The sequence below is a fragment of the Caretta caretta genome, chromosome 1, assembly GCF_965140235.1.
Source record: "Caretta caretta isolate rCarCar2 chromosome 1, rCarCar1.hap1, whole genome shotgun sequence".
Taxonomy (NCBI): Eukaryota; Metazoa; Chordata; order Testudines; family Cheloniidae; genus Caretta; species Caretta caretta.
The window spans coordinates 137,271,273-137,299,268 of record NC_134206.1 but is presented as its reverse complement, the minus strand read 5'-3'; the positions used below and the strand labels follow the sequence as shown (position 1 = coordinate 137,299,268).

At 39.6% G+C, this 27,996-nt stretch overlaps 1 protein-coding gene across 4 annotated transcripts; it reads left to right on the top strand.

Annotated features, from left to right (window-relative positions):
- The first annotated feature begins 117 nt into the window (after positions 1-117).
- On the top strand, positions 118-27,996 carry FANCB (FA complementation group B). 4 transcript variants are annotated; one of them, XM_048861407.2, is made up of 9 exons: positions 118-164; positions 7,173-8,203; positions 9,395-9,547; positions 10,092-10,184; positions 16,770-16,898; positions 17,558-17,724; positions 20,625-21,076; positions 23,539-23,776; positions 27,436-27,996. In XM_048861407.2, exons 2-9 carry the CDS (start codon positions 7,280-7,282, stop codon positions 27,854-27,856), a joined length of 2,577 nt encoding a protein of 858 aa, XP_048717364.2. In that variant the 5' UTR covers positions 118-164; positions 7,173-7,279; the 3' UTR covers positions 27,857-27,996. The 4 variants fall into 4 exon arrangements, with proteins under 4 accessions (XP_048717364.2, XP_048717354.2, XP_074987538.1 ...); XM_048861397.2 differs by lacking the exon at positions 118-164 and adding an exon at positions 360-590; XM_075131437.1 differs by lacking the exon at positions 118-164 and adding an exon at positions 831-1,061.

The window sequence follows — 27,996 nt, the reverse complement described above, 5'->3', positions numbered from 1 at the left end:
AAGCCCCGCCCCGCGCCTGCCCGTCATGTCTTGCCTCTCTCCTCCTCTCCCCGGCTCCAGCCTTGCCGGGAGAGTTTCCTCTCCCACAATGCTTTGCGTGGCGGGCCGGCCGGGAGCCGCTGGGCGGGGCGGGGCGGGGCGGTGTCCGCGCGCGCGCGGGACAGGTAAGGTCGCGTGGGGCGGGGGGCCCCGAGCGCTGCCCCCCTCCCCTTCCCCGGCCAGGCGCGCGGTCTGCGGCCCTTTGCCCTTGAGCGCCAGCGCGGCGGGGCCGGGGCGCGGTTAGCGAAGCTGCGGGGACGGGAGGTTCGTGCCTGTGTAACGGCCCCGGCGCCGCTGCCTGGGAACAGGCACCGCGCGCGCGCGCCGCGGCCGCCCCCGCCCCTTCAGCACCATCCGCGCGCCGCCCGGCGGGGCTTGCCCATAACGGCCCCCGCCCCGGGGGCACGCACTGGGCCGCCCCTCTGGGGCAGGTGGCTGGTGCCCCGACCTGGGCGTGCGGGATTGGCGATGTCAAGAGCGATGACTTCAGGTGTGGGCTGCGCCGCCTTGAGGGGGACCCCCGAAGTGGACAGCGACCCCTGAGGCTGAGGGTTGGGCTGAGTTTTACTTTTAGCGTTTAATTAATACGGATCTCAGGGAACGACTTCACGAAAGTGCTTTGGGAGGGGGGCAGATTGGGGAAGGTGGCTGCCCACGCTTCTCTAGCTCGGGAGTCGGGCTCTCCTGGCTTATAAGCGTTTACCTAGTTCAGGGGTTCTCAGACTGGGGGTCGGGACCCCTCAAGGGGTCGCCGGGTCACTACATGGTGGGGGGGGGGGTCACGAGCTGTCAGCCTCCACCCCAACCCGGCTCTGGCTCCAGCATTTATAATGGTGTTAAATATGTAAAAGAGTGTTTTTAATTTATAAGGGGCATCGCACTCAGAGGCTTACTATGTGAAAGGGGCCACCAGTAAAAAAGTTTGAGAGCCACTGATCTAGTTGATAGCTGAACTATCAGACTGAATAGAGACTCTAGGTGTTCCGCCCACATTCAGAGTTGTAAAATATACACATCACCTGGTAAGTCACTTGCAACTTGCATTTCTCTCCACATTGATGGTGCCAGTGGCAACCACTCAATTGGTAATTCCTGTATGCAGGCTGCAGCTATATTTCATTAGGTTCAGCTTGGTGAATTGAAGACTGGTTTGGTATGCAGAGAGCTACTTTATATTGAAAAGTGTACAAGTTAGTAAAGTTTTTCTCTTTTGTGAATTAGACATCCTTAATACGTGTTTCAGAGTAACAGCCATGTTAGTCTGTATTCGCAAAAAGAAAAGGAGGACTTGTGGCACCTTAGAGACTAACCAATTTATTTGAGCATAAGCTTTCGTGAGCGATGAAGTGAGCTGTAGCTCACAAAAGCTTATGCTCAAATAAATTGATTAGTCTCTAAGGTGCCACAAGTACTCCTTTTCTTTTTGTTAATACATGTAGTTATAAGTAGCTTATTCATATCTTACATCTTGATCAAAAAGTATGAATGAATAGGAGAGCTGTTGGAATTCATGACAAAACAATGCCATAAATGGAAAACCTTGGACTATCTCCAGATTTTGGTGCTAGAACAATTCCTATCTGCTCAATGAATCTCTGCTACTGTAAAAAGCACTTTACTAAACAGAGCAGAAGAATGTAACTAGTATTGTAGCTTTAATGCGAATATGCTGTAATATGCGGCAGCGAATTTTGCATGTAGTTTAGAACACTCATTTTTTGTAAGTAGGGTAATGGGGGGATTCCTCACTGGATGGCTAGAACAATAGTTCCCTTCCTTTTGGATCATTCCTAGATAGGAATTTTATCAGAGGTGTGAACTTGCTTTTTAAATGAAAATACTATTTCTGCAAAGTGTGTTACTTGGAAAAACCTATTTTGACACAACCTTAAGGCTTATCTTGCACCTTGCTCTGCACAGAAAGGTACCATTTCAACACATGGGTCCCCCCATGTGAATTAGTTGCAAGTTCTGGGTCTTTAGATACACTGAATTTGAAAAATAGGAAATGGCACACACATAATACAGTGATGAGGATGTTATAAGAATCTATATAAATTAGGAACCTCACTTTTGCAGACTATTTATAAATCTTGGGTATTTAAATAGTTTCCATTACTATTATATCTGACTGTCACAATCATTAATGTATTTATCTTCACAACACTGATGTGAAGTAGGGAATTACTACTATTCCTGTTTTACTATTCCAGATGGGGAACTGGTTTACTGAGTGGTTAAATGACTTGCTCATTCCTGTGGTAACGTTAACTTGTGTTCATTGGATGGGTATAACAAGTTACTAGTACGTGTAGTAATGCAGAGTAGCAAATTACTTGTAACGTGGTCTTTTATAAATTGAATGTGGTCACTTTTGTTTTTGTGGGACTGTTAATGAAAAAAAATATATCCGGGAAAACTTCAACTACATTTTTACTATAAATGTTTTACAACAAATTTCAATCCATTTCTTTATCTATTAACTTTCTTTTTATTATTATTATTATTTATTTTATTGTGCAGTTTGTGAAAGGTAACTTGTAGCCATGTTGTATTTCCCGGGTGGATTTAATTTAAACCAAATTGATTTAAATAATGATTTAAATCACTAGTCAGGAAGCCTCTATTTAATCATGGATTTCTACATAAAAGTGCATTCTTGTTGGTTGTTATAACCTTAATACGTAATCTTCACAACTGAGAGATAGATGTAGCTTTCATTTTTAGAAGGTAACCACTATACATTTTTAAAGTGATTTCTTTTGAAAACAGCTATATCAGAAAATGAATTATTGGTTATTTCATTTACCAAAGGTAATTGAAGCAGATAGTTCACCTCCCAGTGACTTCATAAATATCTCCAATTAAACAGGTTAATCATTAATATTTGGAGGCTTTTCTTGTCATGCTGTATTAGGAGGAGAAAATCACCAGACAGACATTTTAAATTGTTTTATTTAACTAAAACAACAGCGTTATGTATTCTGGATTTTTTTTCTTCATCAGCAAACATATATAATATTTTAACAAAACAAGCATATGAATTTTTGAATTGAGTTAAACGTTCAAGTTTTTTAAAATCAGGTTTGTTTTTGTTAAAATTGTTTTTACTAAAATAGTTAGTTGATTTTTTTTTTTTTAATATTTATGTCAGCCAGGTCAACATGAAAAATTTAAAATACCTGTATTGGCTTCTTCAGTTAACTCAGTCGTCTTCACCTTCATTTTCCTGTTTGTTCATAATCTGGAAGAGAAAAACAAGCTTTCCTGCTTTTTCAGGTCCCAAACAATTTCTCAATTTGGAATGAATTAGTCCAAAGGAAGAAAATATTCTTTCTACACCGGCAGAAGAAGCTACTGCTGTTAAAAGTGAGATTATCACTTCAACAGTCTCTGAATCCAAGTGCTTAAATGACTTCCACCAGTTCACTGGTGTGACTTTCTTTAAAATACCATCAGCAAGCATATGTTTCTTGAATGGTTCACCCTTAGCTCTGAAGTTTGTTATAGTTGGCATTATGGAGGGATGATTGCTGGATGTCCACATCATAGCCAACTCCTCTTCTTCAGCTGTGAAGGTTTGACCCTGGTACTGAGTACTGAGAATATTTGCAAGAAAATAAGCTGGAGATAGTGCTTGTATCATTCATTTTTTTTAATGCTTGTAATTTAACTCTCTCATTGCATATTTCTCTTTTTAAGATCTCACTTAGTTCTTTCCAAATTTCAACAGTGTCCGCCATAAAACAGCTATTTCCCTGCATTTTATTCTAGGCTACAGAAATAGACTTCAGGGTACTTAGCATGTGTTCACATTTTTCTTAAACCCAATGTTGAGAACTTTGGCTGTGACAGTGATATCTATTTTTTCACGATTTTTTTCATAAACTGTCATCAGATTAGGTCAGTTCTTGATATAGTGCTCAAAACAGTCCACTACTGAGTTCCATCGCATGTCTTGTGGGAGAGTTAGCTTGCTTCCTCCCACTTTTTTCGGAGCAGCTGCTGCAAAGTGGCTGTTATGGAAGTATTTTGCAATATCAACAACGTTAGCCTTTATTTCTGGAACACTGAAGTCTTTGGCTAGGAGCTGCATCAAAGCATACAGAGCACTGCAGCTGTATGTTATTACCTTGGGACTCTCCTCTAAATTTCTTCTCATCTTGGATACGTTTGCAGCATTGTCTGTGACCAAGTTGCGTACTAGACTTTTGAATTTTTTTTCACAGTTTGTTATAGCTTTTACTACTACTACTTGTAAATATTCTGCTGTGTGCATTTCTTGATGTATCAATTGTTTCTGTAAGGAAGACATTCCCTTCTTCTGTTGTCACACAAGCACATACAACAGGATCATTGCGGACATAGCTCAGTGGTTTGAGCATTGGCCTGCTAAACCCAGGGTTGTGAATTCTACCCTTGAGGGGGCCATTTAGGGATCTGGGACAAAAATTGGGGATTGATCCTGCTTTGAGCAGGGGGTGGACTAGATAACCTCCTGAGGTCCCTTCCAACCCTGATATTCTATGATTCACAAACTGGGTCTCTTTTACGGCCTGCTACCATTATAGGTATTCTCTTCTAGTGAGAGAATGGTATGGTAGATCTCAAATCAATGAAGGCTGCACTCAGAAAGACCTCAAGACTTCTGGAATATGCTGCTCAAACAGTTTCACTTTTGTTTCTACTGCCTATCCCTCCCTTCTCACATTTATCTCCAGACTTCTCCTTGTCCAGATCTATTCCACCCCCAACAATCTTCTTTTCATTGAACTTTTTGAAACTTTGCACTTTTAGAGAGAGGTAAGGGATTGACTCTGTGTACACAAATTTGTAGAGGGACAGTGGGGTTGAGGTCTATTTCTCACCTCTATTTTATTTATTTATTTATTTTTAGTTAACAAGCATGTTATCTCTGGAGACACAAATCCACAGTTTGAGAACTGCAAAACTAAGCATCTCTGATGTTATCTTATAGACTGAGCACAGAGTCCCATTGGGTAGATATAAAGATTAATCTAATTCTATCCAGAAGCCCCTGGACCCCATAAAATTGGGTCCCTAATCCATGAACTATTGGAACTCATTTACAAAACTTTTCTTAAACATTACATGAATATATTGTCTCATACTATAGAATTAGAATTTATAATCCCTATCCCATGATGAGATACATTATAGCTCAAAGATATCTTAATTAAAACTATCTTTACATAGATTTTTTCCTCAAAAAGCATTTTATCAAAAAATCAATTAATTTTTTAAAATTTTTTAAATCATTGATTTTTTTTTATCCACTCTGTGTATTTCTAATCTCATCTAGAAAAAAGAAATAGGTGGAGAAGTGAGGACAGGAGTGGAATCGTTCTCCCTTCTTTCGGTGCACACCTGGAGAAAGTTTGCACATATATGCAACTGTCTACTTAAAAGCTCCGAACTGTCTCAAACTGCTGATCAGTTTTCCTTAAACCTGGTTTGCTTTTTAAGCTTCAATAAAACTAATATGCCAAGTATGAAGTGTCTTGGTTTGGGTGTGTTTGTTATCCAAGAACAAAACTTCTAAATGGAACTTATGGGGAAAATGTATTGTTTTTTTTCTCAGAAAGGCTTAACTAACTTGGACCAGATTGGGATGAAAAAAATAACTTTCAAACTGCATCAGTTGAAATGAGAAATATTACATGAAAAGCAATTTTGTTCAACAATAAGGCTTAGTGTGAAAGTAATTCAGTATTATTTAAATTGTTGCTACATATTTGAAAATATATATTTCACACAATGTGTAGTATTGATTTTTTTAAATGTAGCTAAGAATTAAATTTACTTTCCCAACATCTGCTTGTTTCCTTGCTAAAAATAAACTAGATATAAATCAAGCTGTTTTCAGTTGCTGTTGATTTATGGGACCAGCTAATGGAAATTAACCTTTGTTCTTCTCAGGAGCTTGCTGAGAATATGTAGGTGGGATATAAATTGTGACCTGTCACTTGGCTTAGGTTGCCTTGTAAAAAGACCTTTTTGTGTAACTGTGCTCAAGAATAAATTCTTTAAATGTAAATAGAATTATGCCTGAGTAAATAGTTTGGGAGTTCTTGGAGTTGCAATTTCCTGTTAGAGCAGAGATGGGCATACTATGACTCGCGGGCCACATCCAGCCCGCAGGACTGTCCTGCCCGGCCCCTGAGCTCTCGGCTGGGGACACTAGCCCTTGGCCCCTCCCCTGCTGTCCCTCCTCTCCTGCCGCCACGCTGCCAGCGCTCTGGCTTGCCGTTCCTGCCAGGCAGTGCAGCAGCGTGGCTGATTCCACCAGGCGGCAAGCTCCTGCCGGGCAGCGCAGTGGCATGGCTGGCTCTAGCATGGTAAGGGAGCTGGGGGGGGAGGGGAGGAGGGGAAGGGTTGGATAAGGGGCAAGGGATCCCGGGGATGCGGTCAGGGGGTGGTTGGATGGGGCGGAGGTTCTGGGGACAGGGAACAGGGGTGGTTGGATAATCGTGGGAGTCTCGGGGGTGGGGGGTGTGAATAGGGGGTTGGGCAGTCAGGACAGGGAGCAGGGGGGGTTGGATGGGGCTGGGGTCCCGGGGGGGCGGTCAGGGGGCAGGAAGTGTGAGGGTGCAGGTAGAGGGCGGGGGCCAGGCTATTCGGGGAGGCACAGCTTTCCCTGCCCGGCCCTCCATACATTTTTGCAACCCCGATGTGGCCCTCGGGGCAAAATGTTTGCCCACCCCTGCCTAAGAGCAACCTTCTTGAATTTTCATGATTCCATATGTGTGAAATAACTTAATATAATTTTGTTATCAAATAGCTTAAATGAAATAAATTATTTTATGTTGTAGAATTGTTGGAAACCAGTATATTAATACTTTTGGTAAACAACAATGTCAAAAACTAACTAAAAGATATTTTGTCATATTAAGAGTAAAAATATTAGATCTCTACCACAAATTGTTACTGATTGTCTATATTTGATTTAAAAGTTTTTAAGTTTGATTCCAGTCCTGCATTGCTAACTGTGGCAAACATCACACTAACTTCAGAACTTTATAGTAGGGACCATATGATTGGCTTGTAACTGCAATCCTCATGAATTATATTCAATTAATCTGAAAAGCTTTTATTTCTTTTTACTTTTGTAGATTGAAAAAGATCAGTTGGATTACAAATTTCGTTCAACAGAAAAATTGTCCTAATGAAAAATGAAGAGACATCCAGAATTCATGTAGTGGAATAACCATAAAGGGAAATGCTATCAGATGAACAAGAAAAAATCTTATCTTACAATGGAGAAGTCCTCATTTTTCAGCTGTCAAAAGCAAAATGTGCGGCTGAAAAAACAAGAGGATTACATGTCAACAGAATGGCATACGACAGAGGCACTAAGCTGTTTGTTCAAAAATCCTCAGGACTGTTTAGCATACATGGTGGGAGCTTGAATATTGAAATTGTTTGTTGCAGCTGTACAGCAGACTTCAGAACAGGAATTAATCTCCCCTGTATTTTGATGAGAGAGAAAAAAAATAATAGTGTTTTCAAATACTTTTTATTGTTGCTTCACAGCTCCAACAAATTTGAACAGTGCTTAAATTTTAAATTGGACTATGAATTGAAAGATGATATAAGGTTGCTTAATGGTCCAACAGTATTATGGAGACATGCTAAAAAACTAGTTTATATCTCTACCAAAACCTACACAGTGCTAAGTGCTTCTGTTCCGTTTTCTTCCATTGAATGGGCGGATGACATTGAGAATGAAGGCATTGTAGTATTAGGGACAAGAACTGCTTGTTTGCCACAAGAAAAAGATGGGCAAACACTTTCGAAATCAGATGGAGCCATCTGGGGCAGTGAGTTTGTTGTATATGCAATTGAAAATCAGAAAATATTAACTGGCACCTGTTTTCTGCCTCATGCCTATAGCAGCGTGATATCTTGTTTGCATGTCCACAGGACTGCAATATCAAGAAGCCAATTCAGAACATCAGCTGCTGCCATCACCCACAAAAAACAGTTGATTTGGTTCCAAGATGGTCTTCCTAAAGATATCTGCCAGCTTCCATATGAGGAGCCCTGTTCAATACAAGTAGCGACAACAAGCAGAAATGGCATGCTGTATGTTGTGTCATTTGCTTCCGGAAATGTCTGTGCTGTGCAGAAAGATAGCTTTCAGGTATTGTGGTCTTATATAGCTAGAAACAATGGAAGTTTTTAAGGGTTTTATTTCCTCTCCCCATCCACATTTGTAAGTCAGGTTCCCACAAGAGAGAGCTTAGTGTAAACCTCTGCTCCTCCTTATGTTGCTTCCATTAAAATGACCTACGTACAGTAGGGTACATCTTTCCTAGTATTGCTCTGTGATTTTTCTAAAAAAACCAGTAAATGATTCAGTTGCTTAATTAAAAAAAATGAGACTTGGCCAGTCTCTCTTCCCATTTCAAAAGTTGTTTAGAATAAAAATTGCCCTTATAATAAGTCTGTGTTATGAATGTTTTTACATAATCCATTTTAGGGAACTGAACTGAATAGATATTGACTCCAAATTTAAATTTGCTGCTTGGATTTTACTAACTTTCCCTGACATTTTAGCAACAAAGAAATGCAGCAAGTGAAGCCCATGGACATTTTTTGGCTTTAGTTTTGCTACATTCATGAGGCAGTGTGAATGATTAGTGTTTTGATATTCTGACGAAGCTGTGTTTAATTTTGCTTTATTTGGAAATTCGTAGTTTGCCTTCAAAGCACAAAATACGCTTTTTGTTCAGTTCTTCGCATTTAATGAACCTAATTGACATAAACATTTAATTTGATATTTTGTTTGTAATTTGAGCTTTGAGAGGGAATATGGTAGGCTCTAAATGCCTGAAGTTACCATCTCCTTAACTGCTCTGTGAATAAGCTAGCTTTCCATACATGGTGCAGAATTTAGCTCTACAACTATCTTAATATTGGTGGGAATCACATGACTAAATCACGGGTCTCAATAAATTCTGAAAATCCTTATTGTAAATTGTATTTAAGAATGAACACTCAAAAGCTGCAGTATTTGAAAGACATTATTTGGAAAAGTGGACTTTTCTTTGAAAGAAGTTATATGCACTTTACAGATGGGGAAAATTGAGACACCGAAGATAACTAATTTTTCCAGGGTGATAGAGCTAGAAACAGAATTTGAGACTTTAGCTCATAGTACCGTGGTCCAACCCCTTGACTAAAGTACCTGCTTGTGCAAATATAGTAATTGCTCACTTATGTGCTTTTTTAAAAAGTGGATAATTGTAGGCAAACTGCAACAAAATTGAATCTCAAATACAGATGTCTTTGAAAAAGGTGTATACATTTTTAATATTGCATTTTACTGCAGGTTGCTTCCAGATGGCAAGAAGTGAAGTCTGTTCTGGTAGATGACTTTATTGGCACTGGGACTGAACAAATTTTATTACTTTTTAAGGACGAATCTAATACAGATAGTTTAAGTACATTCATTATAACAGATTTTGGAGAGGTCAGCTATGCAGTAAGTTCAGTTTACCTTTTCTTACCCATTCAATACATGCTAATGAAATTTCATTAACAGAAGCTCAAGATATTAATAGAAATATTTGTGCAAAGTAAAGCTGTACATATGCTATCAAATCCCCTTAAATTTGAATACAATGCCTTATGATTTTAATAGTGAGGTTATAACAAACAAGAATCAATTGAAATAACTGTCTGACTTGACGTGACAGTCAATAACAGAAGATCTTTGGGGAAATTAAAATAATGCTGCTGAAGAGGTTTCATGTTGATACTTATAGCAACACTTGCTACATTGTTTATTTTCTGATTAACCAAAGACATTTAAGAGCCTAGCACTTGTTAATTAACTTCTCATAAATTGGTGTTTGCAATATTACCATTAACCTCTACTTTTATTTGGTAGATAAAAAAACTTTTTTTTGATTGCACATTATGATCCTTGTGGCTTTATAATTTCTCATAATAGGTTCTTCTATAATTGTATGTCAGTAAGCTGCATCTTGCTTTCAGCTGATAGACTAATGTTTTCTTTTCTTTAGAGCAACATCAATTGTACAGAGGATTTTCCTCCTACGAAAGAACTACAAGAGAATGGTTTTCTTACCATCCAAGCTCTCGAAGCAAGGTTACAGGTTTGCATTCTGTCGTGCTCTCTGTATTTCCTAATACGTAAATTGCTGAGTTTTTTTTTTTTTTTTTTTTAAATTAGAAAGAAAGGAGCATAAACTCTGGCATGTCAAGGGTAAAAGTGTAATTAGGCAGGCCAAAAAAGAATTTGGAGAGTAAATAGCAAAACACACACACACCAACAACAACAACAAATGTAAGTGCATCAGAAGCAGCAACCTGCCAAACAATCAATTGGGTCACTAGACAATCAAGGTATTAATTGAGTACTCAAGGAAGACAAGACCATTGTGGAGAAGCTAAATGAATTTTTTACATCCATATTCACTGCAGAGGATGTGAAGGAGATTCCCATACTCGAGCCATTCTTTTTATGTGACAAACCTAAGGAACCATCCCAGACTAGAGGCAGTCAATAGAGGTGGTTTTGGAACAAACTGATAAATGGTAATAAGTCACCAGTATTAGATAGTATTCACCCAAAAATTCCAAAGGAACTCAACTATGAAATTGCAAAACTGCTAAACTGTGGTATGTAATCAATTGCTTAACTCAGCCTCTGTCTCAGATGACTGGAGGATAACTAAAGTAATACCATTTTTTTAAAAAAGGGTTCCAGAGCCGATCCTGGCAATTACACACTGGCAAGCCTAACTTCAGTGCCAAGTAAATTGGTTGAAATTATAGTAAAGAATAGAATTATCAGACACATAGATGAACGCAATATGTTGGGGAAGAGTCAACATGTCTTTTGTAAACAGAAATCATGCCTTATCAATCTATTAGAATTCTTTGAGGGTGTCGTCAAGCCTGTGGACAAGAATGATCTGGTTGATATAGTGTACTTAGTCTTTCAGAAAGCCTTTCACAAGGTCCCTCACCAAAAGCTCGTAAGCAAAATAGGCAGTCATGGGATAAGAGGGAAGGTGCTCTTATGGATCAGTAACTGGTTAAAAGATAGGAAGCAAAGGGTAGGGATAAATGGTCAGTGCTCACAATGGAGAGAGATAAATAGTGAAGTCCCCCAAGAATCTGTATGTGGACTGTGCTATTTAACATATTCTAAATGAGCTGGAAAAAAGGGTGGACAGTGAGGTGGCAAAATTTTGCAGACGATACAAAATTACTCAAGATAGTTAAGTCCAAAGCTGACTGTGAAGAGTTACAAAGGGATCGCACAAGACTGGGTGACAAAATTGCCAATGAAATTCAGTGTTGATAGTTGAAAACCATACAGATTGATAAGATCTAAATTAGTCTTTACCACTCACAGAAGAGATCTTGGCGTCATCGTGGATAGGTCTCTGAAATCATCTGCTCAATGTGCAGCAGCAATCAAAAAATCTAACAGTTTTAGGAACCACTAGGAAAGGAGTAGATATAACGCCACTTTATAGATCCAGGGTGTGCCCACATCTTGTATGCTGCATGCAGTTCTGCTCATCCCATCTCAAAAAAGATGTTTTAGAATTGGAAAAAGTACAGAGAAGGGCAACAAAAATGATTAGGGGTATGGCACAGTTTCTGTATGAGGAAAAATTAAAAAGATTAGGACCATTCAGTTTAGAAAAGAGATGACTAAGGGGGGATATGATATAGGTCTATAAAATCATGAATGCTGTGGAGAAAGTGAATAAGGAAGTGTTATTTACCCCTTCTCATAACACAAGAACTAGGGGTCACCCAATGGAATTAATAGACAGCAGATTTAAAACAAACAAAGGGAAGTACTTCCTCACACAACACCCAGTCAACATACCCATTGCCAAGGGATGTTGTAAAGGCCAAAAGTATAACTGGGCTCAAAAAAGAATGAGATAAGTTCATGTAGAGTAGGTTCATCAATGGCTATTAGCCAAGCTGGTCAAGGATGCAACCCCAAGCTCTGGGTATGCCAAAGTCTCTGACTGCAAGAAGTTGGGATTAGATGACCGGGGATGAATCGCTCAATAGTTGCCCTGTTTTGTTGATTCCCTCTGAAGCATTTGGCATTAGCCACTGTCAGAAGACAAGATACTGGGGTAGATGGACTGTTGGTCTGACCCCGGTATGACCATTCTTATGTTATATATCTGATGTAGAACATAAGATAAATTTATGCCAAAAAAGCAGAAAATAATTTCTGCTGTTAATTGTATCATATAGTATGGCTCAGGGAGAAATAAATATTAAGTATTCTGTTTTTTGCATCAGTGGTGGTCCATATTTCATTACTCTGTTAGCCAAGTAATCTTCATAGTCTTTCCTCACATACCTTACTACAGTTTGGATGTGTGCACCTGAGAGCAGAATTTGAACCTACCAAATTGCCAATGTTCTTGCATCAGAAACAAAACCAGTAGTGTGGAAATTTCTATGCGCTGGGGAAAAAAAATCAAATATTTTCGAGAATTAACTTGTTTCCAACTTAAATCCAGAAAATAAAGGGATTTGGGGGTAATGTTGAAACTATTCTATCAAAATACCTGAGACTATCACAATGGCCATTATATACACACTGTGTTTAAATACCAACTTAATATTTGAATGGTTACTCTTATTGCTTGAGATTCTCTTCTGGCAGGACAGTCGTAGACTCTCTAAACAGTGATAGTTTGCCTTGAGAGAAAGGAAGTAACAGTAGTCTCTTGGGTTTTGCACATGCCTAGCAGTCAAGTGATTTGGGTCCTCATTCTGTTTTTCATTCTGACTTGGTCTGTGACCGTGGACGAGACACTTAACCTCTTGGTGGTATATTTTCACATGTCAGTAGCTGATTTGTGGGGGTAGGCTTGCAAAACAATTAAGCAAAAGTAAAATGCCTAAACAGAATTGACTAAGAAAAATAAAGCAAGCATGAGGGGTAATCTTTGCATTAGCCTCGAAAGTAGCCTGGACACTTGAAGCTTTATAGCTCAGTACCTTCCTGTCTGGCCACTGAAGTTTTATAGGTGCCTCCTTCCTGTCTCTCCCACTTTCTCGAAGGCAATAATTTTCTTTGCTTTGGGCCTTACGGACCCATTGACTATCTCCCATGTAAGATTCTGTATACTGAAAACTTTCTTTTGAGTGCTTTTTGATCTTCATAGACCTGCAATCTAGATAGAGAACCCTGGGATTGTAAAATTTCCATCCTCCTGCTGATTATTATTTCATGTAACTTAATTGGCAACTTTATCTCTTACTCAAGTGTAGATTTCATTGACAATCATGAAATGCATCATTTTTGCCAGAAAAGTCCCAGGGCTTCATTTACGCTAGAGGGAAATAACCTATGTGAAACGCGCAAGACTAATTCCTATTCAAATAATTGCTCTCTACTTTCAAATTCTGTGCATCTTAATTTCTTAGATTAGTATTATTGGCCAGCTTTAGAAATCCTATTCTCAACTTAATGGCATTTCACTGTTTGGCTGTAACGTGATAACTTTTGAATGCCACATTGATTAATACCAAAATTTCAGGGAATTTTTAGGCCTCAAGGGTCAGAACCCTATTACTTTTGGGGGGGGGGGCGGAAATCAGAAAACTCTAAGGGGGGAAATGGAGGACACCTGGAGCCCTTGGAATATGTTTAGCAGAGCCATAGCATCAAGCACCTCTGCAATTGTCTATAGATCAAATTACATTAAAAGCTTTATCTGGCATGTTAGGGATATGGGGGTGGGGAGCATGCCGGTTAGTAAAAATTCCAGTTAGTTATACTTACCAATAGAATACCAATTTTCAAATGATTAGAATACAATAAAATGAATAAAGTATAAAATAGTATACAGGTACTTACCAATCCAGTGGTATTACTGCACTGCAAAGTAGTTGGTTTCTTGAAGCACTTGGGTGAATACAGGTAGTTTTCTATACAGTAGGTTATCTTATGACACTACATATCACTATGGACAGTGCATGGCGTACATCTGAATCACTAAAATTACACTGAACACTATGGGCTTGGCTACACTTGCAAGTTAGCGCATTAAATCAGCCCTGGACGCCCCGACTCCTGAGATGTCCACACTGGCAAGACACGTAGAGCACCTGGACTCTGCAGCTGGAACGCTCCTGGTAATCCACCTCCACGAGAAGCATAGAGCTTGCTGCGCCCTGGCTCAAACGCCAGGATGTCAGTGTGGACGACGTGTTGCATTATTGCACTGTGATTGACCGCCGGAAACGTCCCATAATCCCCTGAAGTCAAGTGGCCACTTTTGTCATTGTTTTGAACTCGGCTGCGGGCATGCGGATATCCCCTTTCAAAGCTCCGCTTCTGACAGCCAGCGTGCTTATCTGCGCTGGGACAAAGCAAACCATTACTGTGGAATGCTGCTGCTGTGAGTGTGTCTGAGAGAGAGAGGTGTGGGAGAGGGGAGTCTGCTGCTGTCTGAACTTACAAGACAGCATGCTGACACACTCTGCCCCCCAAAACACACTGTCTCTCCCCCCACGTACGCGCAACACACTCCCTGTCACACTCCACCCCCGCCCCCATTTGAAAAGCATGCTGCAGCCACTTGCACACTGGGATAGCTACCGCAATGCACTGCTCTTTGTGGCATTGCAGGAGCTGCTTATGTGCCCAGGCCAGTGCGCTTGCAGCTGACAGTGTAAACACACAGCAGTGTTTTCCCTGCTGCGGTCTCCGAAGGCTGGTTTAACTCCCAGCGCTCTACATCTGCAAGTGTAGCCAAGCTCTAAAACTATACTGAACATAATTTAATCTTTCTTTGATGATTCAGAAGGCTCTTCAGGATCTTGCAGTGTGTCAGGGTCATCATTATCAACATCAATTATCATTGTAGGAGATTGGGCTGGATTTGTAATGACCCTATGACACATCCTGGAAGCTGCTTTTTTGAATAAATCCCTGATATGAGCTTGCTTACTTGTCTTCTGCCTCTTTTGCATAAAAGTAGAGTGCAGAATGTGCAATTGCATAACTTCCTGGGCAGTATACTCGTCCCAGTTACTAGACTGAAGATTTGTTTATTGGGAGATATCGGAAATGCCAGTTAATAGAGCTTTCTGGTTGATAAAGTGCCAGCTAACACAGCTTTTACTGTAGTTGGTTGATAGCACCAATTAGTAACTTTCCATCAAGCATATCCCTATCTCACCTCTTCCCATTGTCCCAAAACAGTTTAACATGTTGATATCCTAAATGACATATCTCCCAGATAGAAAGAAGAGAAATAATGGTGGGTGAAAAGAGGTGCTCACAGAGACTTTGGCAAGAGGGAAAAATGCGGGGTGGACTCTGGTATGGAGTGGAAGGGGAAAATGGAGGGAGACTGGGGAATGCAGATGAACACAGCACGTAGAATGGGGGAGTCAGAGAGAGTCTTTGGGGGAATGAGAAATGGACACCTGGAGCCCTGGGCATGAGGATGGTGAAAGGTTTGCAGTGAGTTCCTGAAATAGAAACAAATGTGAGGGTTCCAAATGTGGAGCTTAGGAGCAAGAGTGGGGCAGTGTGCATGAAGTTCATGCTGCAGAAACAACTAAAGGAATGAATCCCAACTTTTATATCTTTCAACCTTTCCCTTTTGAAAAGATAGCTTTGTGTCCTGAATCTTTTCTAAAATTCTCTTGATGCTCTTCTAGAAAGTAGGACAGAGGTGGAGACACAGCAAAGAGTTTACTAAACAAATACTTGAATACTGCTGCTTTGTCATGAAGCAGAACACATTCCAGACTTCTGCACCAAGATTTCTGGAGAAAAAGCATAGAAGATGCAAATTAGGGTTCAATAATTTATCATGCTTACAGTTTAAATTAGATTACCAGAGGGTTACTCACTTTATTGCTTCTTCAAGGTGAGCTCATTGCACACACCATGCATTCCTCCATTGACTCTCCCACCTCTCTGTGCTCCATGACCCTTCATTCATCCTCCACACCATTCTTATTCATTTTATTCCTGGCCGGGAGATAAGTGCATTCAGGGTGACATCAAACTCTAATGGGACGATGGGCAGAGCTGAGATTATGCCAGTAGGCTGAATGGCTGCCATCAAATGGTTTTTGTTTGTTTGTTTTGGTTTTTTTGGGCCTATAGACGATTAAAGAGGTGATTGAAGCAGCTAAGTCTACTAACTAGATGCAAAGGGCTTGATGGGTCCTTTGCTTCCCCTCCCCCCCTCCCCCCTTCTGGTTTTCATCAAAATAATAGATGTATGCCAATTTCTGCCTAGAACATTCCAGGCAATTTTGAGATTGATCAGATGGGGCATTCAGAAGTTAAGTGTAAGGTCTTTGTTTGGCCAATAATCCCAACCAACGTAGGCAAAAAGAACTTTCTATTTAGATAGGAAAAGTAAAGCAGGAAGAGATGACTAAATATTTGTGTGGATCTATGATTTCTTTGAGGATCCAGAAGACTATCTTAAAGCCAAGATTTTTTTTTTAAGTGTCTAAAGTTAGGCACCCAAGTTTGTTTTGTCAGCAAGTGGCCTGATTTTCAAAATATGAATTTCAGTGCCTAACTTCAGGCACCCTGAAGTTAAAATTTTTGACTTAAATGTCTAGAGTGGAGTATAAAGCTGAAAGGCCCTAAGGCACTTCCATTCATACTTTGGTGACTTAAGTCTAATCACCATCCTTTTTATACCCCACAGGCTGGTTGCAGTTCTGTTCGGGAACTTCAACAACATTTACGGCTGAAGGAGAAGGTTCTTTTTGAATCTTGCTGCGCATTAATAGATCTTGTCCAAGAGCGAGAGCATATCCTACCAACTGCAGAAGAGGTAAAATGATTGTGAGGTCATGGTTTCTATATTTTTTGTCAAAATGAAATATGATCTATTTTAACTGGAGATGGATATATAGTGGGAAACTGACTTTTCAGTTGTGGGTTGAAAAGGCGACACACTTAAGGAAACTGACTCTTAGTATATTTCCCTAGATGTGTGGCATATTCAATTAACCTACATTGGAGCATCTGTATTTTAGGGCATCTCAAGACTCACCTTTGTCAATGTCTAGCTGATTAATAGTTTTAGGAACCAAAAGCTATTAAGATATTAAGATGCAATCATGCAAGACAGCTTTGGATCACATACCCAACTGGCTTGAACAGGGTTATGTGGCAGTACAGCGTTGTTGTAATATATAATCAGTTTCACAATGGAAGGATGAATTTTGAGTTTCTTAATGCATATGAGGAGTTCATTGCAAAGCACAGTTAGATAAACACATCTTACATTTATTGTAGAGGATAGAATTAGTTTCTATAGATTTCCATTCATACTTCAAGTATAACACATTCCAGGTAAATTTCTGTTTTGTCCTCATGACCAGCTGAATACTTTTTGGTAATCAGTAAAGTAAAAACACTTAAGTACTTCAGTAAAAGAATTATACTATATGCACTTCAGTTATTTAAACAGATATATTTTTCTGTAAGGAAGGTCTTGTTTCACTCTGGGATGATGAAGAAGATTTTCTGTATCCTCTTGATAAAAAGATGACATTGACATCTGAGGTCCCAGAACACCTCATAGAGAAATTATGGCAACGTGTGGTGGATGACAGTTTGGTAATTGGAGTAAAAATAACAGAATCACCTAACTTGTAAGTAAATACATTCTAATAACTTAGTCTATAAGTTGGATCCTGCAGTTACAAAGTTGAAGGTGACTACAAAGTTAAAAATTTGACTTGTAACTTTTGGCTCTGTGCTTTAGAAATCTATATTTTATGTTATAAACCAGGGGTGGCCAAACTTACCCTCCGGGCCGCACATGACAAAATTTCAGAAAATCAAGATCCAGGTCACGCCTGCTGGGGCTCAGGGCTTCAGCCTGGTGGCGTGGGAGGGTCTCAGAACTTCAGCCATGCAGGAGGCGCCTGCCGGGGCTCAGGGTTCAGCCCTGCGGGGAGGGTGATCTCAGCGGTTCAGCTGTGCAGGAGACATTTGCCCAGGCTCAGGAATTCAGCCCCGATCCTGCTGAAGCTCCGAGCCCTGGCAAGCATGCCCCGTGGGGCTGAAGCCCTGAGACCCCCTCCCCATTGGGCAGAAGCCAAAGGTGATACATTGGGGGGGAGAGACATGTACCCGTCCCCTGATTTTTGCTTGAGTTTGCTGGCCCCGCTCAGTCACATGGTACCACCAGACCCACTCCGTGCACTGCAGTTGCTGGAGCTGTCAAGCTGGGAGCTATAGACATAAGGAGAGGCAGTGGCAAATAGCTGGGAGCTGCAGGGAGAGCCACTGCTTTTGCTGCTGCCTCTCCCTGCAGAGCTAACATCTTGAAGCTGCAGGGAGGGGCCACTGAGGGTAAGCGGGGAGACGTGTCTGGGAGGTGTGACTCCAGCTGTTGGGAGGAGCATGGGACGAACCTTTAAATTGTGCTCCCCACCCCCGCACCCCCCCGCCCCCAGCGGGCACCAGTTGTCTCTGGCAGAACCTCTAGTCCCACCACCCTGCTGCAAGGCAGAAGCCCTGAGTTCCCCGCAGTCTGGTAGATGGAGAATGGGAGCGGGGGAGAGGACGTGGGGGGCTCCACAAGACGCACTTTAACTGTAAAAGAGCCATGGTTTAGCAACCCCTGTTATAAACTTAAAGAAATTTTAAACTACATAGGAAGCAAGAAAACTGAACGTAATACACTACCTATGTGCAATGTGGCTACATCAATGCTAAAAGTTCCTTAACTTTTGCATTTCTGGGTTTATTTTTCACTGTATCCTTTCTGCTGCCTTAGCATAATTCCTTCAATAAATCTAAAAATGTTTGTTTCTGTTTCCATTCTTGGCAAGAGTCCATGTCATTTTAAGAGAAAAGTACCATAGAAAACATGCAGACTTTCTGTTGACCATAACATTTGTAACATCTGGCCACGTGATGTGCATCCAGCTACTCTAGTGTTAGTCTTCTGAATTGAATTTTGTTACAGTTTGGTGTTTGATGTGAAGCCAAATAAAAATTTGGCAATCCCACATGATTTAAATCAAGTGTAAATAAATTTGTAGCACTTCCTGTATGTATAAAAAATTAAATAAAACTAACTTTCTTTAAAATGACTTGTTTATTCTGTTATATATCTTGATTTTCATAGTTAGTTGAACATTTTCCATCCCTAGAGAGTGTTCACTAATTCACTTATGTCCTAGAAAAATCTAATTAGCAAGTATTTAATTTGAAAAGTGCGTTTAAACTTGACACAGGAACATATTGCTTGTTAGAGGCAGAGCTCTCACCTTTTGACCTATGTATATTCCTACAAGCAAAGTAGTAGATGTTGGAAAAGTTAGTCTTTTGGAGGGTGCCACTGAAAATCTGTCCGATGACTGTGAGTGAACTGACCTGCTAAGCCTTTTAGACACTGTGCCTGAGCTATACATGTGGTCTCTCTCAACTGCCAGGTTGCTATAGCTTTATAAAAAAAACTTGACTTCATCTTCATCTCTAAGAGCCACTGGGGGAAAAGGTTGTCTTCGCTTTTAAGTTTTAATTTTTAGCTCTGAAGGTAGTAATTTTGTATTTAACATAGTAATTGTTTTTAATGGGACCATGGAATATTTAACTAGCAATGCCTGTGCCTAAAAACGTTTCCCCTTCCTTTTGAGCAAAATTGCAATGTTGTATTGTAGCATAAGATGTTACTTCACTGCAGAGAAAACTGTGAAACATGAGTCTTTTAAACCTGACTCATAGCTTGAAGCTTAGTTGACTGACAAAATGAAATTAACAAAAACATTGTTTCAAGTCCTTTTAGGGCCCTTGTGAGAGAGCAGTACATAGTAATATTAAAGTGAATAGAGCATTTCACGCAGCACTGTATTGTATCTGTTAAGTTAAATAGTGTAATAATTTAGAATCTTACTTTGAAATTCAAATGCTATTTGAACAAAACTCCATAGAGGTTTCTAAAATTAAGTCTGAAGTAGCAGAAGGGCCCTATCCTTCACTTGAAGAATTAACATCACATTTCAAACAGATTTTTAAAGATGGCAGGAATGTTGCTGTTCTGTATTTTAAGTATCCTTGTACTGCATTATAAGTAAATATACCTTTTTAAAACAAAATTTAAAAATAAACTTTAATCGTTTATCTACACAAACTTGTGACTGGGATTTTCAGTGACATCTAAGGGAATTAAGCACATAGATCCTATTAACTTCCAATGGGAATTGGACACCTAACTGCCATAGGCTTCTCTGAAAATCCAAGCCTGTGTTTTCGAAACCTCACACCATGCATACTGACTTGGGTAAAGTATATATTAAAATATACTTTAAAAGTGCTTACCTGACACCTTTGCACTATCATATGAATTAGTCTGAAAATATGTTAAAGATTTTTTGATCAATTCATCTGTTCTTTGGTAATGCGGCTGACAGCATAAAATCTTGAATCTCCAAGACGTTAAAGCACTAAATGTCAGTACACCTCTTTGCAAATCTTTGATTATATTTGTCTGACTGTAAAATGTGAACTTGAAGTACAGTAATCTTTATGGGTTTTACAGGTCACTGCATGATGTCAGCTTATCCCTGGTAATGGATCATGACTTCACTTCAGTTTCTCCAGTTATTGAGTGTCAGAGTAAAATAGTTAAACTGAATAAGACTTTCTCAGCAATGTCTATCTCCTCATGCCAAATGGAACCACAGCCAAAAAGGATAAAATTAGACTTCCATAGCAATAATGATCTGAAAAAAGAGTACCTTGGAAGACCTTCTAAAATTCCGTCAGATGGGGCAAAGACATTTGTTGCTGTTACCCGCCTTTCACCACTGCTGGCATTCCGTGATATATGTTGTATGATACTGCTGCATGCTAAGATGAGAAAATATCAAAATGGCAACCTGCCAGAAAACAAAAAGCTGACTTTATTATGTGGGAAAATTTCATTATGTTTGGAAGATATTTCAAGTGGAAAATATTCAGTAAACTTGCTAAGAAATAATAGTCGTACAGGTAAATATGTAATGCATTGATTTGTTCACATTAGTCAGAAGAACTGGTTAATTTAATTTACTCATCTTTGTTTTAAGCCATAATCTCATTTTTTCATATTGTAATTATTTTTATCAAAATATGTATAATTTCATTACAAAGTAATGGTCTGTCATGAATTAGAAACTGAGACAGAAAACAGTAGGAAAAATGTGTTCTCAATGTGGAAAAATTTTAAGTAAGTTGCTCCCAGGTTCTGTACTTAGGTTTAGTGCTTAAATATATTCATTGATCTTAAAAAGGGGGAGAGCAGTGCACAATTTGGAGGTAACATAAAATGTAGATTCTTTATTTAAAAAAGACAGAGGAACTTCAGAAGGACCTAATAAAACTTAAGTCAATTGGCATTGTGATGGCGGATGATGAATGGAAGGTAATGCATCCTGGAAAGAATAATTTGAACTTCATATAACTAGAGCTGGTTGAGGGATTTCTGATTTGAGAAATTTTGACACTTTGAAATTTGGTTGCATTCCATATTGGAACACAACCAATTTTTTCAAAACTTCTTGTGTCCTGAAAATTCTGAAAAAATGTCATTTCAGAAATGCTGACACATGGTATTTCCAAAATAAAATATGCTCTCCCGTCCAACTGCTGACCTGTGAAATGGAGATTGTTGTCATTTTCACTCAGCAGCTGCCTGGGCTCCCAGACCTGCTCATGGTGTACAGTGCTGGGGCAGCCCTGCCATGGAAAGTGCCCCCAAAGCTGCAAACCCTGGGAGCTCATTCCAGGCTCCCAGCTCCATGGCGGAGAATGTTGGAAGTCCTGAGAGCCCTGGCTTCAGCCAAGATTCTCCAGTCTGCCAGCTTCCCTTCCATGGCGCCAGGAGCAAAGCCTCAATTAATCCCTCCACAGCAGGGAGCCTGGATACCCTGAGAGTCCCCAGGGCTTTCAGGCTACCAGCAGGAATCCTGGGAACCCTGACAGTGGGGCTGCTCTGGAGCCACGGACCCTGGAATCCTGGGATTCATGACCTGCATGGCACAGCTCCCCAGCAGCTGACCAGGTGAGCAGACAGGGAACCAGGCAACTGTCTGTGATTTGGCCAAATGCTCATCAAAAGCTTGTTGAACCTGACTCACTTTCACAAGAAATTTCAGGTTTGGCAAACCAGTGTATACAGTTTTGTCTGCAATTTTCTTACCAGCTCTGCATAAACTTTGCTGGGATCAAAATAACTATAATCCTCTTTTCTGTTTAATGCACATTGGTGATCAAAAAGCAAACAATGTGTAGGATATCCATTTTACATATAATGGTGTTATCCCATTATAAATCAATGGCCTTCTCCCTGAATACTGAATTCAGTTCTGGTCATCTTCTTGCAAAAAAAGATGTAGCAGAAATAGAAGATGCCCACAGACAAGTAACATCTCTAGAGGCATGGAAAGACTTCTACATGTGTAGAAATTGAAAAGGCAGAGATTTTTTTTCATTTAGAGAAATTAAATAAGGGGAAGGGATAGGATAGAGGTATACAAAGAGAGAATGATATAGAGAAGGTAAATTGGGAGTTCCAGTTTATTCTTGTTTAATAGAGAAACAAGGGACACCAAATTTAAAACTCATTCTTCAAGAGAAACTGACAAGCAAGCTTATTTGGCAAATCTTAGAGCTTGATCTGAGGAGGAAAGGGGGAGAAAAATGTCTTTAAAGATACAGTCTCTACTGTTTATCTCCTCTAAGTATGAGATGTTAAACTTTCATATAAACAATTATATAATAATATTTTTCCTGGGATAACTAGCTAAACATTTTGAGATTACCTCATACCGATGACAAAATGCAGCCATACATAAACCCTTTTCATTTAAAAAAAAAAATTCTCATTTGGTCTGATTTTAGAATCAGACCTCCCTCTCTCAATCAGCTGCAGGGAATCTGAAATGCTCTGTCATCTCTGCGGGCAAAGCCAGGGAAGAGGAGACTATTTTGGAGATACTGTATCAATGGCCAAGGTCCACCAATCATACTAATATCACAGTAGGCTATTGATAATTCTCTTGGCAAACCAATGTTTTTCCCTACAACTCTCTAATATCCAGGAGGCCCTTTGTCAGCTGACCTGGATGCTTGCTAAGAACCCAGTAAGAAGGTGGTGGGAAGGGAATTCCCTGGGAAGGGCTGGATGCTTTGGTAGACTTGTGAGGTGAAACAGAATCCAAGGGTGACAGTTGTGATGTAAGATCAAGCAAGAGGGACATACCAATGCTAGGTAAGCAAGGTAGATATCATCTGTGACTATGGAAACATTGAAACTTCCCAGTTCCAGCTTCCTTGAAATAGCAGTAAAAAGGAGGTACTGAAATTAAGGATGAAATCTGAAAGAAAAACACATTTTGATCAGTATTTGTTAACTAGTAAAATATTTAAATACTTAGATTTAATACCCTTTCATATTTTTTTTTCTCTTACAGGCACCATGGAAGATATATTTGCTATTCTTGCAGTCTCTCTCAAATTCTCCTTTCAGATAGTCTCATCTGACTGCACACTGACTCCAGTGAACATGTGGCTACTATCACAAATGGAGTGTATGCCAATCAAAGAATGCCCTGAAAATATGTTTTGTCATAAATTGGGAAGTCTGCATGGCACTATCTTTAACTGGAATCTAAAAACTCCATTTGAAGGAACTTTAACATTGTTTTGCAGGTAATGGTAATTAGAAAGCTTAGGGAATACCAAGTTCTATGTGATGGGTTCCCCCTGAGGTGCCACCTGGAGCCCCACTGAGCCCCCTGATCCACCAGCCAGGGCTCCCTCTCACAGTGTACTGCTGTGACAAACTTCAAAGCCCTCCAGCCTACACTTTCACCAGCATTCATACAGGTAGCTGCAGTTATATGCGGGCTCTCTAACCACCAGATTCCCAGCCTGGGACCCCAAAGTAGTACTGTGCTTCCCTGGTCAAATCTGGCCAGTATATGGGTTTAATACCCGGTCCACCTCTCCCTCAGTGTGACGAGAACAATGCACACTTGTGGTAGCCAAGCGAGAGATTTTTTTTCCCCAAGTGCTCCAGTCGGAGCTCACTGATTTTAGATGAAAACAAAACAAGTTACTAAACTACAAAAAATAGATTTTAAGTGATTTATAAGGGATAGTAAACAGATCAAAGCAGATTACCTAGCAAAGAAACAAAAAATGCAAACTAAGCTTAATATACTAGATAGGCTATGAATTAGCAGATTCTCACCCTAAAAGATGATACAAGCAGGCTGCAGATTCTTAAGGGGTAAGCTGCACTTGCTTCACAGCTTGGAATCTCCTGGTATTTCATTCACAGGCTAGAAATTGCTTTAGCCTGGGTCCAGCACTTCCCCCAGTTCAGTCTTTGTTCCTCGGATGTTTCCAAGAGTAGTCTTTTGTGGGGACTGAAGAAAACCAGATGGTTTCACTCCCTGCCTTATATAGCTTTTGCATATGGTGGGAACCCTTTGTTCCAAAGTTTGGTTCCCAACCCAGTCTGTGGAAAGACACTGACATCCCAAGACTGGTCACATGTCCTTGTAGTGTCATAGCAGGCATCACTCATAGGCTGTGTAATGTTCTCAAGACGGCTCACCAGGTGGGAGATGAGCTTCTCCTAAGGCCTTTTGTTTTCCCTAATGGCTCATTGCTCTGAATACGCCCTTCCCAACCAGCTATCTAGACTGAAAGCATCTTGTCTAAGCATCTGGTGTAGTTACGTTTGAAATACAGATACCTAGTATTTATAACTTCAGATACAAAAGTGATACATGAATACAGACAGTGATACATATGATTTTAAGAAATCATATTCAGCAAATCATAACTTTTCCAATGTCACCTCACGTGGCTTATTTTGCATAAAATACATCAGAATTATGCTATGATCAGATAATATTACTATGAAGAATATGGGGTGCAGTGTCACATCCTCCATAACTTGAGTTTGAGGCAGCATATTATTTTTTCATTATAATTATTTTGCCATAGTGTAATAAGTATAGCAGTGACAGCCATTTAGGACTGTTTTTAAATTAGCATCCTATGCCTGTTAGTAGATCTGATTGAATTGCCTTTTGCAATCATTTGTGCTCTGCACAGACACTTGGGCATAAAATCAAAGTATATACAGGACTAATGCTATTTAATATGTCAAAATACACAGTTCCATGAATTTGCAATAATGTATGTTCAGCAACTTTTAAGGGTTGTCTTTGCTTACTACCCTTGGAAAATAATGCATGTCTCTGAGTCAGATTTCTGGCTATATTCCCTTGGCACTAAGAATTGGAATCTCACTACTAACCACAGATCTTCAGTAAATGAATGAAGCTTAGCAGTTTGCAAGCTTTCCTGTGAAGCTTCTTATATGCAAACTTCATGAGGCAGTTTGGAGAATGCAAATATCTGCAACTCTCATGAGTTCCCTACTTTTTTCAGTTTATGGCCATTCAGTTTGAATTGCAAGATTATGTCAATTTAGGAAAATCCTGAATTTCTCTAAAAGGTAATATAACTTTTATTTAAATAAAACTAAATTTGCCCTTTAACACTGTGATTAAAAATAAGAAATCTACAAATGGTGATCTGATCATTAACCATTTTTTCACTTAACATCTCATAGTGAATTTTAATTCAATATTCTGTATGCAGTGCTGATTAATTCCTGTCCTCAAAATCTAATAAATGATAGTATAAATCTTTGTCTGAATAGTCACGATTGCACCTTCATTATTTTTTTCAGTGTGGATCAGCTGAACTAGCATGTATCCACGTTTAGATCTTACCTGTTTCAGAAATGGGTAGGCCACAGAACTTCTTCCATCAGGCCAAGTACTATGTTAATAATAGCAATATTATTTGGCTTGGTAGCCTACACAGTATGCTAAATACTTCTCAAACATGAAATATGGTACATTCCCTACCCTGAACAATTCAGTCTAAAAGACAGAGTAAAGAGAAGGTATTACTGGTGTGCCTTTATAGTAGGCTCAGTTTTTACTCAAAGTAGGGATTAGCCTCATTGTTTCATATGAAGAATACAGTGTATCATCACCAAATTTAAAGGACATTATTTGAGTAAAGATTGAATCATCTGAGGAACTCTGAATAAATCTGCTAGTGAAAACTGATTCAATATCAGTCTTTTTAAGAAACTGTGTGTCTTACCATTGTTTTTATCCCTTTTGCTAATAAACCACTGGCTAGTTATCTTTCAAACTTCCCGTGTAATTAATTCATTGAAAACTAGTGCCAAATATACATTTTGAGGAATTCAGGTTATATCGCTAATCAAAGTTATTAACTTCAGTGTATCTAAGTTTTGCCCTTATACTTATAATTAACTCTCATTCTAATAGTTGTCATTTCATATAATTTGAGACTGAAGCCACAGGCTATCTTTGGTGAAGATGGACACTATTTCACTAAAGCCTTATCGTGAAAATAAAGCTTTCTCCATCTTCCCTTGTCTTCAAATGGACTGAAATCAGAATGCCTTGAAGAAAAATGGCAGGCCCTATAGTCTGTGGTTTAAAAAAATGTACAGGAAACTGAAGACAGCCTAGGCTGTAAACTCCAGCTCAGTCAGGGATAGTATCCAATATACTGAGTGCTTTCAAGTCTCTGGTTAAGCTCTTTGGCTTCAAAGACTCCTCTCTTCTGAGGATCTGGGGCTGGCCCAGCACAGCAGATGAAGCGTTTGACAGGCCATTCTGTCTTCCCTGAGTCTCCCATGGCCCATAATACTACATCCGCATGCCATAATGGAAGTTATGGGAAAAGCATCCCTGCCCACTGCTATACCCTCCTTCTCTTGTATTGAAAAACCCCATGAAATCATAAACTAAAAACACTTTTCTAAAGGAATTAAGGCTGGTTAAGTGCAACATAGCCATTCCCTCTGTAAACCCTTAAAAACAAGAAAATGCCAAGTTATGGGACAACTCTTTACTATACTTTAATGTTCACACAAAACACATTGTAACTTCCTTCTGGCTCAGCATGTAAGGAAACACACTAACTCAACACATTAATCTCCTTCACCCCCTTAATTACAGTCCAATACTTGTCCCAGAAACAGATGCCACACAGCACTCTTAACTGTGAGTATATATCTCAGCGCTGATGTTGCGCAAGTCTACTTAGTATTAATTCTTTGGCTATACAGTAGTTGGCATAAAGAGAAGATTTTGCTTGCCATTCTACCTGCAGGAAATAGAACTTAAAAGATTTATACAATAAGATGTATAGGTAATTTCCCCAGTCAGTTTAAAGTAGCTTCATTGTACAGTTCCACTAACGAATTTTGAAAGAATTGTATCCTTTGTTTTATTTTACAGAAATCAAACTGTCTTGTTCCAGTGCCTTCATAGCCTCATTGGAGTTCTGCCACCAACCTGCAAAGTAAAACCCCTGAGGTTAGAAAGCAAGGACATCCTTACTGACCAGTTTGCACGAGCTTTGGAAAAGGAAATGGTCACCCTTCGGAGTTCTTTCTCCTCTGCAGTAAGTGAAGTTGAAAACAACTTGACCTTGAGCTGTGAGGCAGGCAAGGAAATGAGCAGGGTTACAGTGTCGTCTTTGTCTGACAAAAAGGAAGCAGTGCGACAGTTCAGAGAGAAGCTTCAAAACGAACAGAAGCAACGTGCATTGGGTATGAACCGAACAGTAAGCGGTGCCCTTTACAGACAAATTACTTCGAAAATTGCTGAGGCTCAGCTGTGTTCTGATATGATTGCGTGGAGACTGAACGTTTCATAATGATTCCTCTCTAAATTTATTTTGAATACAATTTTATTTAAATGACTCTCTAAAGCATTATTTATATTTTGTTTTTACTTTCTGTATGTAACTCCTTTTTAGAAGATGGAGAATAAAACTTTTTTCTACCAGTGTTCTCA

Bases quoted from the DNA above. Each gene is read 5' to 3' on its own strand.
- FANCB (XM_048861407.2), top strand. From the start codon at position 7,280: ATGCTATCAGATGAACAAGAAAAAATCTTATCTTACAATGGAGAAGTC. The intron at 8,204-9,394 runs GTATTGTGGTCT...ATTTTACTGCAG, and splicing joins TGCAGAAAGATAGCTTTCAG to GTTGCTTCCAGATGGCAAGA. The intron at 21,077-23,538 runs GTAAATATGTAA...TTTCTCTTACAG, and splicing joins AAGAAATAATAGTCGTACAG to GCACCATGGAAGATATATTT.